Source organism: Pseudophryne corroboree, chromosome 8 (genome assembly GCF_028390025.1).
Source record: "Pseudophryne corroboree isolate aPseCor3 chromosome 8, aPseCor3.hap2, whole genome shotgun sequence".
Lineage (NCBI taxonomy): Eukaryota > Metazoa > Chordata > Amphibia > Anura > Myobatrachidae > Pseudophryne > Pseudophryne corroboree.
Genome location: NC_086451.1, coordinates 63,080,341 through 63,101,261, shown reverse-complemented (window position 1 = coordinate 63,101,261; position 20,921 = coordinate 63,080,341). Strand labels below are relative to the sequence as shown.

At 45.1% G+C, this 20,921-nt stretch overlaps 1 protein-coding gene across 2 annotated transcripts in view; it reads left to right on the top strand.

Annotated features, from left to right (window-relative positions):
- The window catches only part of PHYHD1 (phytanoyl-CoA dioxygenase domain containing 1), a 98,801-nt gene that overhangs the window by 31,089 nt on the left and 46,791 nt on the right, over positions 1–20,921 (top strand). For both annotated transcript variants that reach the window (XM_063936500.1, XM_063936501.1), the window contains 3 exons: positions 7,170–7,328; positions 8,018–8,093; positions 11,462–11,509. In XM_063936500.1, the coding sequence (XP_063792570.1) occupies positions 7,170–7,328; positions 8,018–8,093; positions 11,462–11,509 (283 nt within the window). The remainder of the gene's footprint in view (positions 1–7,169; positions 7,329–8,017; positions 8,094–11,461; positions 11,510–20,921) is intronic.

Here is a 20,921-nt window from a genome sequence, read left to right as displayed (position 1 = left end):
CTTATCCAAGAGGGTAGCCCTGCCGTCACAGGATACGGCCACCCTCAAAGATGCTGCGGATAGAAAGCAAGAGGGTACCCTGAAGTCCATTTATACACATTCAGGTACCTTACTGAGGCCAGCGATCGCGTCGGCCTGGGTGTGTAGTGCTGTAGCAGCATGGACGGACACCCTGTCTGAGGAACTTGATACCTTAGACAAGGATACTATATTAATGACCCTGGGGCATATAAAAGACGCTGTCCTATATATGAGAGATGCTCAAAGAGACATTAGTCTACTGGGTTCTAGAATAAATGCTATGTCCATTTCTGCCAGAAGGGTCCTGTGGACTCGGCAATGGACAGGTGATGCCGACTCAAAAAGGCACATGGAGGTTTTACCTTACAAGGGTGAGGAATTGTTTGGGGAGGGTCTCTCGGACCTGGTCTCCACAGCTACAGCTGGAAAGTCAATTTTTTTGCCATATGTTTCCTCACAACATAAGAAAGCACCGTATTACCAAATGCAGTCCTTTCGATCACAAAAAGGCAAGAAAGTCCGAGGTGCGTCCTTTCTTGCCAGGGGCAGAGGAAGGAAGCTGCACAACGCAGCTAGTTCCCAGGAACAGAAGTACTCCCCGGCTTACACTAAATCCACCGCATGACGCTGGGGCTCCACAGGAGGAGCTAGGCCCGGTGGGGGTGCGTCTCCGAAATTTCAGCCACAAGTGGGTTCACTCCCAGTTGGATCCCTGGGCAATAGATATTGTGTCTCAGGGATACAAGCTGGAATTCGAAGAGATGTCCCCTCACGATACCTCAAATCGGCCCTGCCAGCTTCCCCCCTCGAGAGGGAAATAGTGTTAACTGCAATTCACAAATTGTATCTTCAACAGGTGGTGGTCAAGGTTCCCCTCCTTCAGCAAGGAAGGGGTTATTATTCGACCATGTTTGTAGTACCGAAACCGGACGGTTCGGTCAGACCCATATTGAATTTAAAATCCCTGAACATATACCTGAAAAGGTTCAAGTTCAAGATGGAAACGCTCAGAGCGGTCATCGCAAGCCTGGAAGGGGGGGATTTTATGGTGTCTCTGGACATACAGGATGCATACCTTCATGTCCCCATTTATCCACCTCATCAGGCGTACCTCAGATTTGTGGTACAGGATTGTCATTACCAATTTCAGACGTTGCCGTTTGGTCTCTCCACGGCACCGAGAATATTTACCAAGGTAATGGCGGAAATGATGGTACTCCTGCGGAAGCAAGGGGTCACAATTATCCCATTGTTGGACGATCTCCTCATAAAAGCGAGGTCAATAGAGCAGTTGCTGATCAGCGTAGCACGCTCTCTGGAAGTGTTACGACAACACGGCTGGATTCTAAATATTCCAAAATCGCAGTTGATTCCTACGACTCGTCTGCCTTTCCTGGGCATGATTCTGGACACAGACCAGAAAAGGGTTTATCTCCCGATGGAGAAGGCTCAGGAACTCATGACACTGGTCAGAAACCTATTAAAACCAAAACAGGTGTCGGTGCATCATTGCACGCGAGTCCTGGGAAAGATGGTGGCATCATACGAGGCCATTCCCTTCGGCAGGTTCCATGCGAGGCCCTTTCAATGGGATTTACTGGACAAATGGTCCGGATCACATCTTCAGATGCATCGGTTAATCACCCTATCCCCCAGGGCCAGGGTGTCTCTCCTGTGGTGGCTGCAGAGTGCTCACCTTCTCGAGGGCCGCAGATTCGGCATTCAGGACTGGGTCCTGGTGACCACGGATGCAAGCCTCCGAGGGTGAGGGGCAGTCACACAGGGAAGAAATTTCCAAGGTCTGTGGTCAAGTCAGAAAACTTGCCTTCACATCAACATCCTGGAACTAAGGGCCAATATACAACGCCCTACGTCAAGCGGAGACCCTGCTTCGCGACCAACCGATTCTGATTCAGTCAGACATCACCGCAGTGGCTCATGTAAACCGCCAAGGCGGCACAAGGAGCAGGGTGGCGATGGTGGAAGCCACCAGAATTCTTCGCTGGGCGGAGAATCACGTAAGCGCACTGTCAGCAGTGTTCATTCCGGGAGTGGACAACTGGGAAGCAGACTTCCTTAGCAGGCAGGACCTCCACCCGGCAGAGTGGGGACTTCATCAAGAAGTCTTCACGCAGATTGCAAGTCGGTGGGAACTGCCACAGGTGGACATGATGGCATCCCGCCTCAACAAAAAGCTACAGAGGTATTGCGCCAGGTCAAGAGACCCTCAGGCGATAGCTGTGGACGCACTGGTGACACCGTGGGTGTTCCAGTCGGTCTATGTATTTCCTCCTCTTCCTCTCATACCCAAGGTGCTGAGAATCATAAGAAAAAGAGGAGTGAGAACAATACTCATTGTTCCGGATTGGCCAAGAAGGACTTGGTATCCAGATCTGCAAGAAATGCTCACAGAGGACCCGTGGCCTCTGCCTCTAAGACAGGACTTGTTGCAACAGGGGCCCTGTCTGTTCCAAGACTTACCGCGGCTGCGTTGACGGCATGGCGGTTGAACGCCGGATCCTAGCAGAAAAAGGCATTCCGGATGAGGTTATTCCTACGCTGATAAAGGCTAGGAAGGACGTGACGGCTCAACATTATCACCGTATATGGCGAAAATATGTTGCTTGGTGTGAGGCCAGGAATGCCCCTACGGAGGAATTCCAGCTGGGCCGTTTCCTTCACTTCCTACAGTCGGGAGTGACTTTGGGCCTAAAATTGGGTTCCATTAAGGTCCAGATTTCGGCCCTATCCATTTTCTTTCAAAAAGATCTGGCTTCTCTACTTAAAGTTCAGACGTTTGTAAAGGGATATTCAGCCCCCTTTTGTGCCTCCAGTGGCACCTTGGGATCTTAACGAGGTGTTGAGTTTCCTGAAATCCCACTGGTTTGAACCACTCAAAACGGTGGAATTGAAATATCTCACGTGGAAGGTGGTCATGCTACTAGCCTTGGCTTCGGCTAGGCGTGTGTCAGAATTGGCGGCTTTGTCACATAAAAGCCCCTATCTGGTTTTCCATGCAGATAGAGCAGAATTGCGGACCCGCCCACAATTTCTGCCGAAAGTGATGCATCCTTTCATATAAACCAACCTATTGTGGTGCCTGTGGCTACTACTGACTTGGAGGATTCCGAGTTACTTGATGTGGTCAGGGCTTTGAAGGTTTATGTAGCCAGAACGGCTAGGGTCAGGAAAACAGAATCTTTGTTTATCCTGTATGCTTCCAACAAGCTTGGGGCGCCTGCTTCAAAGCAAACTATTGCTCGCTGGATCTGTAACACGATTCAGCAGGCTCATTCTGCGGCTGGATTGCCGCTGCCTAAATCGGTTAAGGCCCATTCCACAAGGAAGGTGGGCTCTTCTTGGGCAGCTGCCCGAGGGGTCTCGGCATTACAGCTTTGCCGAGCGACTACTTGGTCAGGTTCAAACACTTTTGCAAAGTTCTACAAGTTTGATACCCTGGCTGAGGAGGACCTTGTGTTTGCTCAATCGGTGCTGCAGAGTCATCCGCACTCTCCCGCCCGTTTGGGAGCTTTGGTATAATCCCCATGGTCCTTACGGAGTCCCCAGCATCCACTAGGACGTTAGAGAAAATAAGATTTTACTTACCGGTAAATCTATTTCTCGTAGTCCGTAGTGGATGCTGGGCGCCCGTCCCAAGTGCGGACTTCTTCTGCAATGCTTGTATATAGTTATTGCTTAAATAAAGGTTATGTTATAGTTGCATCAGGGTTGAACTGATGCTCTGTTGTTGTTCATACTGTTAACTGGGTAAGGTTATCACAAGTTATACGGTGTGATTGGTGTGGCTGGTATGTATCTTGCCCTGGATTATCAAAATCCTTTCCTTGTACTGTCAGCTCTTCCGGGCACAGTTTCTCTAACTGAGGTCTGGAGGAGGGACATAGAGGGAGGAGCCAGAGCACACCAGAATCTAAATTCTTTCTTAAAGTGCCCATGTCTCCTGCGGAGCCCGTCTATTCCCCATGGTCCTTACGGAGTCCCCAGCATCCACTACGGACTACGAGAAATAGATTTACCGGTAAGTAAAATCTTTATTATTAGCAGTTTCTTATATAGGGGCTAATTCCAAGTTGATCGCAGCAGGAATTTTTTTAGCAGTTGGGCAAAACCATGTGCACTGAATGGGGAGGCAGATATAACATGTGCAGAGAGAGTTAGATTTGGGTGGGTTATTTTATTTCTGTGCAGGGTAAATACTGGCTGCTTTATTTTTACACTGCAAATTAGATTGCAGATTGAACACACCACACCCAAATCTAACTCTCTCTGCACATGTTAAATCTGCCCCCCCTGCAGTACACATGGGCCCTCATTCCGAGTTGTTCGCTCGTTCTTTTCCTTCGCATCGGTGCGATTTTCCGCTAACTGCGCATGCGCAATGTTCGCACTGCGGCTGCGCCAAGTAAATTTGCTAAGAAGTTTGGTATTTTACTCACGGCATTACGAGGTTTTTTCTTCGTTCTGCTGATCGTAGTGTGATTGACAGGAAGTGGGTGTTTCTGGGCGGAAACTGCCCGTTTTATGGGAGTGTGTGAAAAAACGCTGCCGTTTCTGGGAAAAACGCGGGAGTGGCTGGAGAAACGGGGGAGTGTCTGGACGAACACTGGGTGTGTTTGTGACGTCAAACCAGGAACGACAAGCACTGAACTGTTCACACTGGAAGAGTAAGTCTCGAGCTACTCAGAAACTGCAAAGAAAAATCTTTTCGCAATATTGCGAATACTTCGTTCGCAATTCTGCTAAGCTAAGATTCACTCCCAGAGGGCGGCGGCTTAGCGTGTGCACTGCGAACAACTCGGAATGAGGGCCATGGTTTTGCCCAACTGCTAACAAAATTCCTGCTGCAATCAACTTGGAATTACCCCCATAGTGCAGCATATTCCGTTGTGCTTTACAATTAGAACAACAGTTATAGAATAAAACTGGGCAAAGACAGACAGACATAGAGGTAGGAAGGCCCTGTTCGCAAGCTTACAATCTATAGGGAAATGGCATTGATACACAAGGATAGATGCTACCTATTGCATAATGGTCCACCAGATTGTTAGGTTCTTAATGAGTTGTATGATATGATCACCCAGCAATGTTGGATGACAACATGTGAGGTTATGTGGACTGTACAGAGAGGATGTAACTGGATAGGGAAGCATTGAAGGTTATGTGGGTGGGTCTGGAATTTGGTAGGCTTGTCTGAAGAGGTGAGTTTTCAGGGAACGTTTAAAGGTTTGGAGACTAGAGGAGAGTCTTATTGTGCGTGGGAGGGCATTCCACAGCCCGGGTAAAGTCCTATAATTTTGAGTGGGAACAGGTAATACATGTGGATGAGAGACGCAGATCTTGTGCAGAGCGGAGAGGTCTGGTAGGGAGATATTTTGAGATGAGTGAGGAGATGTATGTTGGTGTAGTTTGGTTAATAGCCTTGTATGTAAGTAAACGTATTTTATATTTAACACGGTAGAATACCGGTAACCAATGGAGGGACTGACAGAGCGGATCAGCGGACGAAGAACGTCTAGCGAGGAAGATTAGCCTCGCAGCTGCATTTAAAATGGATTGTAGAGGTGAGAGCCTATGTTTGGGAAGACCAGTTAGGAGACTATTGCAATAATCAATGCAGGAGTTGATGAGTGCATGGATAAGAGTCTTTGCAGTGTCTTGTGTAAGATAAGGGCGTATTTTGGATATGTTTTTAAGGTGCATGTAACATGATTTAGAGACAGATTGAATGTGTGAAACAAAGGACAGTTTAGAGTCAAGGGTGACACCTAGGCAGCGAGCTTGTGGGGTAGGGTGGATAGTTGCATTGTCAACAGTTATGGAGATATGAGGCTGGTAACTACTCTTGGCTGGCTACATGCAAAAGCAGCCAGTATTTACCCTGCACAGAAAAAAATGTAACCCACCCAAATCTAACTGGCTGCACGTTACATCTGCCCCACATGAAGTGCGACATGGTTTTGGCCAGTTGCTTGCTTTTTTGCTTTACTTACAAATGTGAATCATGCCCTATGTGCGCTGAACCATTTATACATATGCAATATGTGCTTATTTGTATATATTTGTTTTATACTTTTGTCTCAGCCAACACATCTATGGCAGCCATATAGTGGGCTCAACCAAAGTACACCTGTCAGGTGACATTATTGGGTCAATTCAGTTACCCAACCAAAGTAGACCAGCCAGGTGACATTATCGGGGCAATTCCGTTACCCAACCAAAGTAGACCAGTCAGGTGACATTATCGGGGTAATTCCGTTACCCAACCAAAGTAGACCAGTCAGGTTACATTATTGGGGCAATTCCGTTACCCAACCAAAGTAGACCAGCCAGGTGACATTATCGGGGCAATTCAGTTACCCAAGCAAAGTACTGTACACCCGTCAGGTGACATTATCGGGGCAATTCAGTTACCAACCAAAGTACTGTACACCCGTCAGGTGACATTATCGGGGCAATTCGGTTACCGAACCAAAGTAGACCAGTCAGGTGACATTATCAGGGCAATTCAGTTACCCAAGCCAAGTACACCCATCAGGTGACATCACCAGGGCAATTCAGTTACCTAACAAAAGTACTCCTGCCAAGTGACATTATCGGGGCAATTCAGTTATCCGTGGTGTGTGACAGAGCTTTATCGCTCCTTTCGCTGTACACCATAATGGAGGCTGTCGTGTCTGCCATGTGCTGCCATTACCAGCATTTCCACAATGTTCCGATAGGGCATTACGGGCTTCAATTTTAATTGAATTGCCCCCTATGCTTGGTTCCTAGGGAATTCATAAGATGAATATTGATTGTCTACAAAATGGCTGCACCCACTGTGTCTGTGGGTGACAGGTTCACTTTAACTTATTTCCATGTTATAGAGAAAACCTGCAATGTTCTCTTGAGATGTCTTTCATAAAATACGGTTTATTTTATTTAATGACATGTACACATTCATTTTTTTTATATATTTTTTACTCTAAGTAGTATTTAGTAGCTGCCTCTAATACAGTGCTTCCTGTTCGTGACATGACAATGGTGGACCATTATCAATCATGGTTGAGTTTGCAATGATGACGGCATAATTGGCGGCTGAAACATCCATTATATAACAGAAAAAATAAGATAATTAATTTTTGCAGTTCCGCGAAGATGGGTTCCTGGTTTTGGAGGGATTGTTCAGCCATGAAGAGTGCAAAGCCATGAAGGAAGAAATCTTCCGGATATTACAAGACATGGATGTGCCTCTTCACTGCCGAACTGAGTTCTCCACACAACAAGAGGAGCAACTGAGAGCCCAGGTGGGTGATTCTGCTGGATATAACCAACTCTCCTATGGGTACCATTTATCAAGCCTCCCAGTACAGACCAGAAAATTAACAATCATTAATTATTCATATTCAAGGCTATTCATTAAATGACTCTTGCCGATATGAGCTTGTCCAGGCAAAAACTAAATATAAATAGTAAAATCATGGCAAAAGCTATCACTTTTCTTCTGGGTTTGGGCCTACCTTGTCTGGCGGCACACGTCCAAGAGAAAACTACCAGAGGCATCCAAAGATTGCAGTATTGTAGCCTGCATGCTATAATATCTATCTCAACCTGACGTGCAGCTATTGGGGATCAAGCTTAATACATTGTAGACGAAGGGGACTGCAGTAATCTACTGAACACACATCCTTAAGGCCAAACCAAAGATCATGCTTACTTATGGAGTTATTGCAGTTTGGTATTGTTGTCAGTAGATTATTTTATTTTTTTATGGCCAAAAAATACTTTTTCCTGTCAGTAAATTTACTGACAGAATAAACGCTGCATGATATATTCTATCTGTTGTGTTTGTCCCTCCTGACCCACAAAAAAATGTGAAACATTTTCCTGAGGTCAGGGGCATGCAGCCTGCTATTCAGACAGAAGAGTTTGGCGAATGGGCTCATTATTGATGTGTCTGAGGGTGTAACCTGTCTCTCCATTGTTCCCCTGTCAGGGAAGTGCTGATTATTTCCTTAGCAGTGGAGACAAGATCCGCTTCTTCTTTGAGAAAGGCGTCTTCAGTGACAAAGGTAATGGCATTGTTGTTCTATACTTTAAACACCACAATCCCTGCTTAAAGGGACATTTCATCACAATCACAATACAGAGCATCAAAACTATATATAAACACCTTCTCCTGATGCCCAACAATCAGACCCTCTTGAATTACAGGGAATGGAGGCGACATTGTGATTGTGGTTATTGTTGTTTGTACTATCCATGTTGCTTTCTTTTCTCTTGACTGGCTTAACAGATTCAGCCAATCAGAGCAGCCCACCACACACCTTATCGGGGGGATCAGTATGATTAGCCGGCACTTGGGATCCCGACGCTCGTAATGCCAATGCCGGGATCCTGATTGTTAATAAGCCGTCAGGGGCGAGTAAGGGGTGTTCCACCCTCTACCCAATCCCCTAGCCAGTGGCGTAACTAGAAATTTTTCTCCCCCAAGCCCAAAAATTCTTCGGCGCCCCCCCCCCCCCCCTTTCATGCTCCATAATTGGGGGCAAGAAAGGGATAAATATGCGCGCGCGGCAAAAAAAATGGGCGTGGTTTCGTTGGAATGGGCGTGGTTTCGCATAAAGGGGCGTGGCATTGCAGGAAAAGACTACCTTATACCCCAGTTTTGCAACCTGCACGCCCATACGTTGGCCACCACAGGAAAGAAAAATAATCCTGATTCATGCCCCTTACATTATTTGTAATTTTTCCTCCTTATAGTAATGCCCAGTATACATTATGCCACATACTGCAATGGCCCTTAGACATTATGCCGCACACAATAATGCACATGACACAATATGCACACACTGTAATGCCCCCGACACATTATGCCACACAGCGTAATGCCTGTGACACATTATGCCACACACCGTAATGCCTGTGACACATTATGACAGGAATCGCAATGCCAGTTATACATTATGCTACACACTGCAATGCCCCTGATACATTATAGCACATACAATGTCTGTGACACATTATGACACACACCGCAATGTCCGTGATACATTATGCCACACACTGCAATGACCCTGAGACATTATACCACATATCACAATGCCCGCGATATAGTATACCATACACCGTAATGCCTGTGACACATTATGACACACACCGCAATGTCCGTGATACGTTATGCCACACACCGTAATGCCCATTACACATTAAGTCCTACAGTAAGGCTTCTAATTACTTTTCAATTACCTGCTCGTTGTCAGGGGTTTCATGCACTGGGTGTCATGCTCGTTGCCAGGGGTTTCATGCTCTTGGTTCCATGCACGGTGCCAGGGGTTTTCATGCTCAGGGTGTCATGCTCGTTGCCAGGGGTTTCATGCACTGGGTGTCATGCTCGTTGCCAGGGGTTTCATGCACTGGGTGTCATGCTCGTTGCCAGGTGTTTCATGCACTGGGTGTCATGCTCGTTGCTAGGAGGTAGTCCTTGTTGCTAGGGCTGTGCTCCCAGTGCCACATATGTCCCCAGTGCCAGATATTCCCCCACGGTGCCAGGTACTCACATGCCCCAGTGCCAAATATAGCCCCCCCCCCCCATGTGCCAGGTACACATATACCCCCCCAGTGCCACATATGCCCCCAGTGCCAGATATTCCCCCCCAGTGCCACATATGCCCCCAGTGCCAGATATGCCCCCAGTGCCAGATATGCCCCCAGTGCCATATATGCCCCCAGTGCCATATATGCCCCCAGTGCCAGATATTCCCCCCCAGTGCCATATATGCCCCCAGTGCCATATATGCCCCCAGTGCCAGATATTCCCCCCCGTGCCATATATGCCCCCAGTGCCAGATATTCCCCCCCCCAAGTGCCATATATGCCCCCAGTGCCAGATATTCCCCCCCAGTGCCACATATGCCCCCCAGTGCCACATATGCCCACAGTGCCATATATTCCCCCCAGTGCCAAATATGCCCCCAGTGCCAGATATTCCCCCCCAGTGCCATATATACCCCCAGTGCCAGATATTCCCCCCGTGCCATATATGCCCCCAGTGCCAGATATTCCCCCCCCCAGTGCCATATATGCCCCCAGTGCCAGATATCCCCCCCCAGTGCCACATATGCCCCCCAGTGCCACATATGCCTACAGTGCAATATATTCCCCCCCAGTGCCAAATATGCCCCCAGTGCCAGATATTCCCCCCCAGTGCCATATATGCCCCCAGTGCCAGATATTCCCCCCGTGCCATATATGCCCCCAGTGCCAGATATTCCCCCCCAGTGTCATATATGCCCCCAGTGCCAGATATTCCCCCCCAGTGCCATATATGCCCCAGTGCCAGATATTCCCCCCCCAGTGCCATATATTCCCCCAGTGCCAGATATTCCCCCCCAGTGCCAGATATTCCCCCCAGTGCCATATATGCCCCAGTGCCAGATATCCCCCCCCCCCCCCCCCCCCCCCGCTTTTTGGAGGGACACGGAGGGCACAGCTCACCTCTCCTGTGTCCCTCCTGCTGCATCATCTCCGGCGGCCGCGGGTCTAATAGGGGGAAGTGCCGGTTCGTGAGCCAATTAGAGCTCACGGACGGCACTTCCCCCTATTAGACCCGCGGCCGCCGGAGATGATGCAGCAGGAGGGACACAGGGAGGCGCGCTGTGCCCTCTCTGTGTCCCTCCAAAAAGCGGCGGAGGGAAGGAGACTGCAGACTGACATGCGGACGCTCGTCCGCATGTCAGTCTGCTGTAAATCAGTGGCGCCCCCGCAGCCCCTCGCCCCCAAGCCACCGCGAGGGCTGCGGGGGCAGTAGTTACGCCACTGCCCCTAGCTTAACCCTAACCCTCCGAGGGGGGTGCCTAACCCCAACCCCGCCTCCCTCCCTGTAGCCTAACCCCAACCCCCCCTCCCTCCCTGTAGCCTAACCCCCTCCCCGCAGACTAACCCCACCCCCCTGGGACGCAGCCTAACTCTAACCCCACCCAGTTTAAACCTAACCACCTCTCCCGCGGCTTCCCTGACTTGTGGCCTAGTGCCTCCTCGTTCAGGATCCTGTCTGTATTCCGGCACTGGGATGTTGTACTCTTTTGGATGCCGGTGTCGGCATTCAGAAGGCGGTCGGTATTCTGCCGTCTGTATTCTGACTGCCGGGATACCGACAACCGGGATCCTGACTGCTTCCCGTTATCGGGATTATTTGTAAAGGAAATGGTGTTTTTATTTGCAACATTTTGTACAAAGCATTTTTTTATTCTTTTTTAACACATTTCCCATTTCTATATGTTCTGTAAGGCATATATACAGTACGTTGAGCAAAGGAATGGGTCAAACAGGAAACAAGTGGACTCTTTAAATCTGTAGGAAACATACAGCTCTATACTACTAGTGATGTGAACATGGATAATGCTGTTAGAGATTATTAATACAGTTTTCTCATCTCCAGGTGACTTTCTGGTTGCAAGAGAAAAGTCTGTGAATAAAATAGGACATGGTAAGGATATTATTAATGTCGTATTATTACGTTAGGACATAGGTTATACTGTCCCTCCCAGCTGTCCCGATTTAGGTGGTAAATCCCTACTTTGATATTGGAACATATGTCCTGGTCAACGCAGTGTGCAGACCTGTGCGAACAATGTACCACAGGTGTGTGTGCGGCAAAGCAAGTGTGTTGTTGTGTTTTGTGAAGTAGTTTGGGGTGAGCTAGTGCTCTCAGAATGCTAGGCATGTGTCAGTGGGCATAACACACTGCAATGAGATGCAGCTACTGAGCCAGGATGGTGTAGCTATGACCCTGTGTGTGCACACAGTGAGGCCTGGCGACAGGGGGGTATAAGGAGGACACAACTACCAGGCCCAAGCTTCCGAGGATCCACAGACAGTCGGGAGTCACGCTGCAGTCCTAGGATGGCAAGTAACCTGGGGTTGCATCATAGTATATGCAGGAGGGGGTGCAGAGTATGCGGTATATGGCGGGAGCAGTATATGGAGGAGGGGGGTGTTCTGTACATTGGGGGCACGATATGGAGGGGTATGGGGGTGCAGTGTGTATATAGGGGAAGTATATGGTGGTGGTGCAAAATATGGAAGAGGATGGGAGTGCTGTGTTTATAGGGGCAGTATATGGTGGGAAGTGCAGTGTATATAGGGTGCGTGTTTGTCGGTCGAACAGAGCTCGTTATAAATGGCAACAGCCACACCAAAAACCTACCCCTACCCTCACTCTCTCTCTCTCCTCAGCACCCTCTCTCCATATGCAGCAAGGGTGAAACAGTCAGATCAGTATTTTTAATTAATTAGTAGCAGGCTGTAACATTTCCCTGTATTATCCCTTTCATTTTTAGCACCCATAGGAGTAATTTGGTCTCTGGTGCGGCCTCTAGTGGCCACCAGCACACATAACAGAGGTTAGGAGCATGTAACCTTTTATTATATAGGATTTGATAAAAAAAAAAAATTACAATGTTGGGGCCTTTTTTTCTAAAAAAAATATTAACCAGTTAAGTGGTTAAAGGGCCGATATGTCATGGGAGTATCAGGGCAATTCCGAATTCTCCAGATGCCTCGGACTTGGGACCGTGGAAATCCAACATGTTGGAAATTCTCAATTCCGACCAAAAAATTATTGGAATCGTCGATTCAGGGATTTATAGTATGCATTTTTTCCCCCCTGACAGAATGCTGATCATTAATGTCCACCAATCTCCAGCCTGATGTATTTAATAAAATTTGAGTACATATGATTCTGAACTGCAGCACTTCACACAGATCACTGTAGTGTATAATGTACGCAACAACACCCTTGGAACGGAGAGTAATTCTTGTGGTTGTGTTGACCAGCATTACGTCAGGTCCTGAATTCCTGGCTATTCAGTTTGCATTGTGAGTGCTTTACACTATAACTTTGCAGCCTTAATGATAGCAACAAAACGCCGTCTGAAACAGGTTTTATTTTTAACATGTTTACTTTCTATTGTGGAGACTGAATGTGATGCAAAACTCACAGTGATACTGTCTACATATCAATAAATGCCATACATTCTAAAATGATTGTAGTCATGCCTTGTTGTAAATGCCTGTGGGTGAAAATTCCAAGCCTTGAAAGTTCTATATAAGATAAGAGTGTAGATTAAATATTATATATAGTAAATTTATATCTAGGCAAAAAAAGGGGGGAAGGGGGTTGTTTTGTTGGGATTAAATAAGCTAGTCTTTGTCTCAGCTTTCAAGACTCTTGCACGGTGATAAATTTAACATATATTTACAACACTTGTAAGCAAATTGAACAGGTTTCTGGTGTCTAAAGCAGCAGAATTGTCATCAACAATGGCGAATTTCTCTTTAAGAGACGCCTTAAATGGTAGACGTAAAATGGGGGACTTGAGCAATATTTTCCCGGACAACACAGTACAACAGGAAATGGATCCTAAATGGGAGGATGATCTGCTCAAACTCAAACAATTACTACAGAGACAGATACGAACTAGATGGGACCTGACCAGTTTGGAGAATTATATGAAAAACAAAATCTCTCCAAGGGGTCTAAGACCTAGATTGTTCCCAGCGTTTAATCTGATCTCAGATAATCTGAATAAGGAATGGGAGAACTGCTTGCTCAAGTGCTCTCAGGAATTGATGAACATACTGGTGAAGCATGATAACCTTGTTTTAGAGGAATGTGACAAGGAGATAGAAAAACTTAGCAAAAGTTTGGAGATCTGGGAAAAAGACACTCAATTTCAGAAACTGTTTGAGAAACAAGAGAAGGAACTAGAAAGCTATGAGGACACCATCATCGAAAGGAAAAGATCCAAATATCTACGGGATAAAAGAGTTTTCCTGAGTAACAACATCTTCAGATGGAGCAATAAGAAACAGAGAGATATCACTCCTAGACAGAGAAATCAGGAAATGTACACATTATCTGAAATAGAATCATCAGGACGGGAGGACACCTATGAGGCCAGTAGCTCGAACCCCAGAAGACAATACGTTTTGGAACAGGACCCTTTTTTAGGGGCAGGGCGGGGGACCAGAGGTCGCCCCGTAAAAGGAAGACACGGAGGGGGACAAAGGGGAAATCAAGATCCCCAAAGGTGGGAAACACCAACCACACACAGATACCCGAGAAGAAAGATAAACAACAGGAAATATTGATGGGAGAATCTTCTCTTAAAATCATTAATCTCTCGGAACATGTACTAACGAGAGACCAAGATTCTGTCCTTAGGAAAGGTCTATCCTTTGCCCCACAGAAGACCTTCAATCGCTTTCAATGGGAGAAAGATACAAAACTCTTCTGTCGTAAACTGTTACTGACCAAGTTCTATGCTAATAAAATGATGGAACAAACAGAAAGATTGACCACATCCCTCCCATCATTGCCGCAAGATATATATAGCACCCATGATTATGAAGGGATGATCGCATCCGGAGAGCTTACGGAACAGGACCAGGAGATGATCTCGATATTAGAAGAACTCTCTATGGAAAGCACTCCGAGAGAGATTCAAATGGGGACTAGAACTATCTGTAAGAAAAGATCAACCTTCTTCCCACAAGACCAGATCTGTCCAGAGGTAAAGATCTTTATGGACATGGTCAGTAAGGATCTGGATGAGATACGAAGGAAGAGATCAAGGTATATGGACAATCTCACTAAAGGGGAACGAAGAGCGCTGAATGAGATCAGAAGTTGGGGGGATGTGATCATAAAACCCTCCGACAAAGGGGGCAACATTGTCCTATGGCCAAAAGAAAAGTACATTCAGGAGGCCATGAAGCAACTCAGTGACTCCCAGTGCTATACTAAAACACTATTCAATCCAACTGACAACTGTAGAATAGCTCTTAATCGACTCACTGAAAAAGCTCTGAAGGACAATGTTATCACGCGACAGGAATATGACTTCTTACGAGTAGACCATCCTAGAACCCCAACTTTCTACCTTTTACCTAAGGTCCACAAGGATGTGAACAATCCTCCAGGAAGACCGATAGTGTCCGGGATAGGGGGGGTATCGGAGAAGGCTAGTATCTTTATTGATACTCATTTGCGGAAACATGTAACCGCACCACCCTCCTACACACGTGACACGGGGGATGTTATTTTGAAACTACATGATGTAAAACTGGAGGATAACTATCTCCTGATGTTGAGTCACTATATAGCAGTATTAACCACGAAAGGGGTCTTGCCGCGGTAGAATATTTTCTCCAAATGGAAGGGCCCAGTGACTTTAATTCCTTCCTACTGCGACTCTTGCACTTTGTCCTCCATAAAAATATCTTCACATTTGCTGACGTATTCTACACCCAGACCCGTGGAACAGCCATGGGCGCGGCATGCGCGCCTACGTATGCTAACTTATATCTGGGCTGGTGGGAGAAGGAGGTGGTATTTAACGAGACCAATGAACCCTTCACTAGCAAGATAATAACTTGGATGCGATATATAGATGAAATTTTTGTCATCTGGGAGGGTGATGCTGAGTCATTGAAAGATTTTATTCAACAGTTGAATAGGAATGACTTAAATCTGAAACTCACATATGAGATCAGTAGGGAATCTATCCCATTCCTGGACCTCAGAATTTACAGGGATAAAGATAACATGTTGGCAACAGAATTATATAGGAAGAAAACTGCCACAAACAGCTTATTACTTAGTACCAGCTCGCATTTACCCGCCACAGTTCGGAATATCCCTAGAGGTGAATTCCTGAGATTAAGATGCAATTGCTCAGACGACGATGTGTTTAAGACCAAAAGCAAGGAATTGACTGGTAGACTACGGGAAAGAGGATATAGTATGAGGTGTATCAAGAGAGCCAGTAGATGCCTTCTCAACACTAATAGGCAGTCCATCATCTTCCAAGAAAGCGGAAGATCAAAACAACTGAGAGACTCCTCAGCGAAACCAGCAATTCGATTTGTGGGTGACTTCTGCCAAGAGTGGAAAGAAATTAGGGGAGTTATTAACAAACACTGGCCCTTATTACTCAATTACTCCGACTTGGCCGTCAATCTCGGTCCAACTGTATCGATGAGTTGGAAGAAATCACCCAGTATTGGAGACAAATTGGTTAGAAGTCACTTCTGCCGATTACCGAAACGGGAAGATAAGATCAAGGGCACCTATCCGTGTGGATCATGTGCTGCCTGTGCATATGTTGAAACAAGGCCTGACATCAAGGACAGGGATGGAGAGGGGCTACGAACGAAGGAGTTCTCCAACTGCCAAACGAATAACGTTATCTATTGCATCCAATGCCCATGTAAAATGCTATACGTGGGTATGACCACTAGAATGGTCAAAATACGGATAATGGAACATCTAGGCAACATTAGGAACGTTGAAGCAGACTCCATGCGGTTTAGGAGAATTACCACTGTTGCAAGGCATTTCCAAAAGAAACACTCAAAATCCCTCCAAGGATTGAAGTTCTTCTGTCTTGAGAGGTTACGGATGGGTATAAGAGGAGGGGACACCTTTAGATAACTGCAAAAATTGGAAAGCAAGTGGATTTTTAAATTGAACACAATGGCACCTGGAGGTCTAAATGAAAACATCAATTTTTGAGTTTTTCTCCCCACCTAAGATCCACTCTATCTTCTCCTTAGCAGTCTATTAGCTGCCCATAGCTCTATATACTATGACTCAGAAACCCATTAAGCTAACTAATATTCTAACTAATCTTTGTACCCTTCCTATCCACAGGATCCCTCATACCTATGTTTCATCTCCTTTCCGTCAATATCTCATTTGACCTTTACCAGCTATTTCAGGCTATACCTGCAATTTATGCAGTAAATATGCAATACATGTTAGTAATGCTCCCTGAATATACCAGGGTTTTTACATGTTTATGTATGTCCAGACTATTAATAGGAATGAATATTCTTTACACTATACTGCCATATCTGGCATAATGTATCTCCCAGTGATGAGAGTTTATTCGTTTTGATTGGACAATTTTGATTTGAAGTATGATCTCAACGCAATTCTGCATCTATTTGATTTATATCATATTGCCCTGTTTAGTGATGAGAGCATATAAGTTTTATTGGATAATCTCAATCTAAAGGATGAATATCAGCATGACTAAACTACAGCATAACTTAGTATCTAAGGATATACCTCAAATAACTTTTTTTTTCACTTGCATGTTAACACGTACAGTCATCTTAATTACCCCTGCTCATTAATTTATATCATACTATATAATTTTTATGGTTTGCTACTAACTATTTTTATCACCGGACACTTTCCTTATTCCCCATACACATAAGCACTGCTCCCCATGTAAATTGAATAATAATCATTACTTTTCGTTTTTGGATTCCCAGTTACTAATAAACTATTCACTGTATTACTCCTCTTTTTTTCACACAAATACAGATTTTTTCTTAGCTACACTATTACAATTTTTAATTATCATTAGTATTATACTTTCAATAATTATTGGCTCATCACTCACACTCATCTTTACACATAGCTTATATTCACAGTAACGAATCAGGGATGTTTTGTTTTCATATTCTTCCTTTTTTTTATTTTTTTCACTTCCCACTGATTTTTATTTTATTTAGAAATATTTACTGCAGCTCACCTGCATTCTCACTGACACTCACACCGTCACTATCGACACACTATTTAACTTGGACACATTACAGTATATTATATACAATTAAATTTCGTAATCACCCCAACAAACGGTACCACACACATAGTGCGCCCGTTTAAACTAATGCGCAAAGAAGTTATGGACAGCACTTATAGGCTGATTTATAGGATGATTAAGATTAATGAACCTGTCAGTTCGCATCACCACCCTTTCCAATTATACTATAAGGGTGGATTTCCACCAAATCTATATCCTTAAATGCACCCTTCTCTCTCACATAACAGATATATACGCAATATTTCATGTCAGATCTTTATTAATTCATTTATTATAATTTATATACTTCACCTTTAACTACATATATTTTTTTAAATATTAAAAAACATTATTGCTCTCCTTGAAGAGAACATATATTATTGCAACATGGACATCATTACTTTGTGTTACTTATATGTAAATATGCGTGGATTTTACTGCTCTCTCGGTTACCTATACTCTTAGAATCTCATATATATCACTTAACATTTAGCAGTTTATTAAGTGCATACTCCGATAGGGATCTAAGGGTAGAAACATCCTATACAAAATTGTCCAGCTTCCGAGAGGCTTTTAGCTTGATAACTCCCAAATCTCCCTTTTCCTTGCAACACCTGACCAACAGAGAATGATAGACCCTTCTCCAGCTTAGGAACCATTTACTTAATTGAATATGTAATCAAACAATTATTACTTTGACAACTTCGTCCTTAAATAAGACACCAGCCCCCTTTACGCTACGGATGTGAACAAGCATGTTGTGAAACGTACGTCATCCTTTTAACAGCGGGACGTGGACGCGTAATTAACACGGAGGCACGGGAATCACCCGACCCGGCGCCCACCTCCCGCAGCGGCTCTAGGAATAGAGAGACTTTACCTGCAGCGGTATCAGGATCTCACCCTGCGTTGAACGTGACACGGGCATACGTCGGACACCGGGTACGGGAAACACCCGATCAGACGTTTGGTTCTAGCAACAGCATATGGGCACGGAGACACTGTCCACAGCGGCACTGGGACACCAGAATTCATCCTGCATTGCACAAGGGCAGAGATAACAGACAGAGGTGCGGGAATTCTACCCGAAAAATCTCCCTCTCTGCCGGATTCATTGGCTGATCCTACGCCTTCCGACGGGTGCATCACGGGGTATTGACCAGGTACTCAGGGCTGCCCTCTCATCCACTGCTTGGTATCTGTTGGCCCCCCTGCAATGCTCCTAGGTAACAGGGGTGGGGGATACCAAACGTGGACAGTAGAAGCAGCCCGCACTACTCTATCCATTCAGTCCCAGGTGGACGGCTCTTCCCTGCTCTCATTGTTCCCATTCACTGCCCAATAGGGCACATGGGACAAAAGCAGAAAGGGAATCTGTTTCCACACACCTGGGGCTCTTTTTCATCTTCACCTGTACCTTGGTTATAAAATGCTATAATATGTTATAAATGCATTCATCTTAACAAACATACACAGGTCTGTTGTGTACACAAAGCCACTGACATCAGCTTACAGCCTGTTTTAGCAAACATATTTATCTTTAGAAAGCACAATTTACACTAGCCCCTCCCTTCTATTTGATAGTGTCTACACAAAATGGAGCATATCATCGCTTAGAACAAGAAAACTATCAACTCAATGTGCTGATAGATTAGCCCTAATCACGAACTTGAGAATTATTTTTAGCAATACCTGCACAAGATCCCCGATACCAGGGCGATATCTGCCTACGGTCTATGTATGAATTTGAATCACAGTCGAATTAATATCCCTGGGAGATATTTGCCCACAGTTTCTGTGTGAACTTGTATGATAACTGAATTTACCCTTCCTTCTCAATAATATTGAGTTACATGATATCACTAGAGTAGATTAATGGGTACATTTTTTATTACATTAATCCTTTTGTTACCAGTACACTGTATGAAGGTTCACACTTTTTGATTTATGCTATGAAATTAATGGCACCTGAGTGACAGAAAGAGGAGACTTAAGCTGTTTACATCAGTCATCAATAGGGTTTTCCTCCTGACACAAAATACTCGAGACAGTGTAACTATTATCTGTTCTCTGGTGCTGGTTGTCCTGTCAGCTATACACTGTTGCGGAATGGTGGATGCAAAACTTGTATCAAATCACATTAACACTGTTGCTGCAGTCCTGAACAGTGGACTGATGCAAAGGGTGCATATATGTTACAAAACCTTATAAAATTTATAGTGCTCCTCTTGTTTCCCTCTCCCTTGTTTCCCTGCTAGCATTATTCTTGGGAATTAATTACGGATCAATCTGACAGGGATGTGGGTGCATATATCTCTCCCTCTATTTAAGAGTATACAATTGAGTGATGTTACAGGGATTATTGTCTTAGCATAGTCTCTCATAAGAGCTAAACAGTAGCTAAATAAGCACTTACTAATTTTACTAATATTTCACATATCTTATTTAATCCCAACAAAACAACCCCCTTCCCCCCTTTTTTTGCCTAGATATAAATTTACTATAATAATATTTAATCTACACTCTTATCTTATATAGAACTTCCTTTCTGCACTTTCAGGCCATCAGATCTGTTAATATGCCTGTTTTTGGTGCCAATTTTTAAACATGGAAATACAAATTTAAAATTTTAATATAGAATAATCATTTCAAAAGAGTGCGCTACACACTAAGCCTCTTTTTAGTGGTAGGCCCACTAGTGGCTTACACTAATAATCCCCCCCTAAAAAATACTATAATTCAGCTTAGTGGCGCACATCCAACCCCTATTAATTCATACAAGGACCCCTTATTGGCCCTGATTGTAAATCTCTCTTTAATTGGTTGGTTAGACTATTGATATCCTCTAATAATTTTTTGTTCACCTGTGCAGTGTCTTTTGGACCTTGTGTCCCCTCCTTAGAAAATTAAGCCTTGAAAGTTCCAAGATTTCGGTTGCGGGGCCTACACACCCAGTGGGGGTAATTCTGACCTGATCGCTGCTTTATGTTTTCTCACAGCCTGCGATCAGATCCGAACTGCGTATGAACCGCAATGCGCCGGCGCGTTGAACGACTGCACCGAGCATCGGTGCATAGTGACGGGATGGTGCGAAAAAAGCGATCGCACGGGAGATTGCAAGGTGAATGATAGGAAGAGGCCTTTTGTGGGGGACAACTGACCGTTTTGTAGGGGTGTCCGGGAAAACGCAGGAGGGACCAGGCGTTTGGAGGGAGGGTGTCTGACGTCCACTCCGGCCCC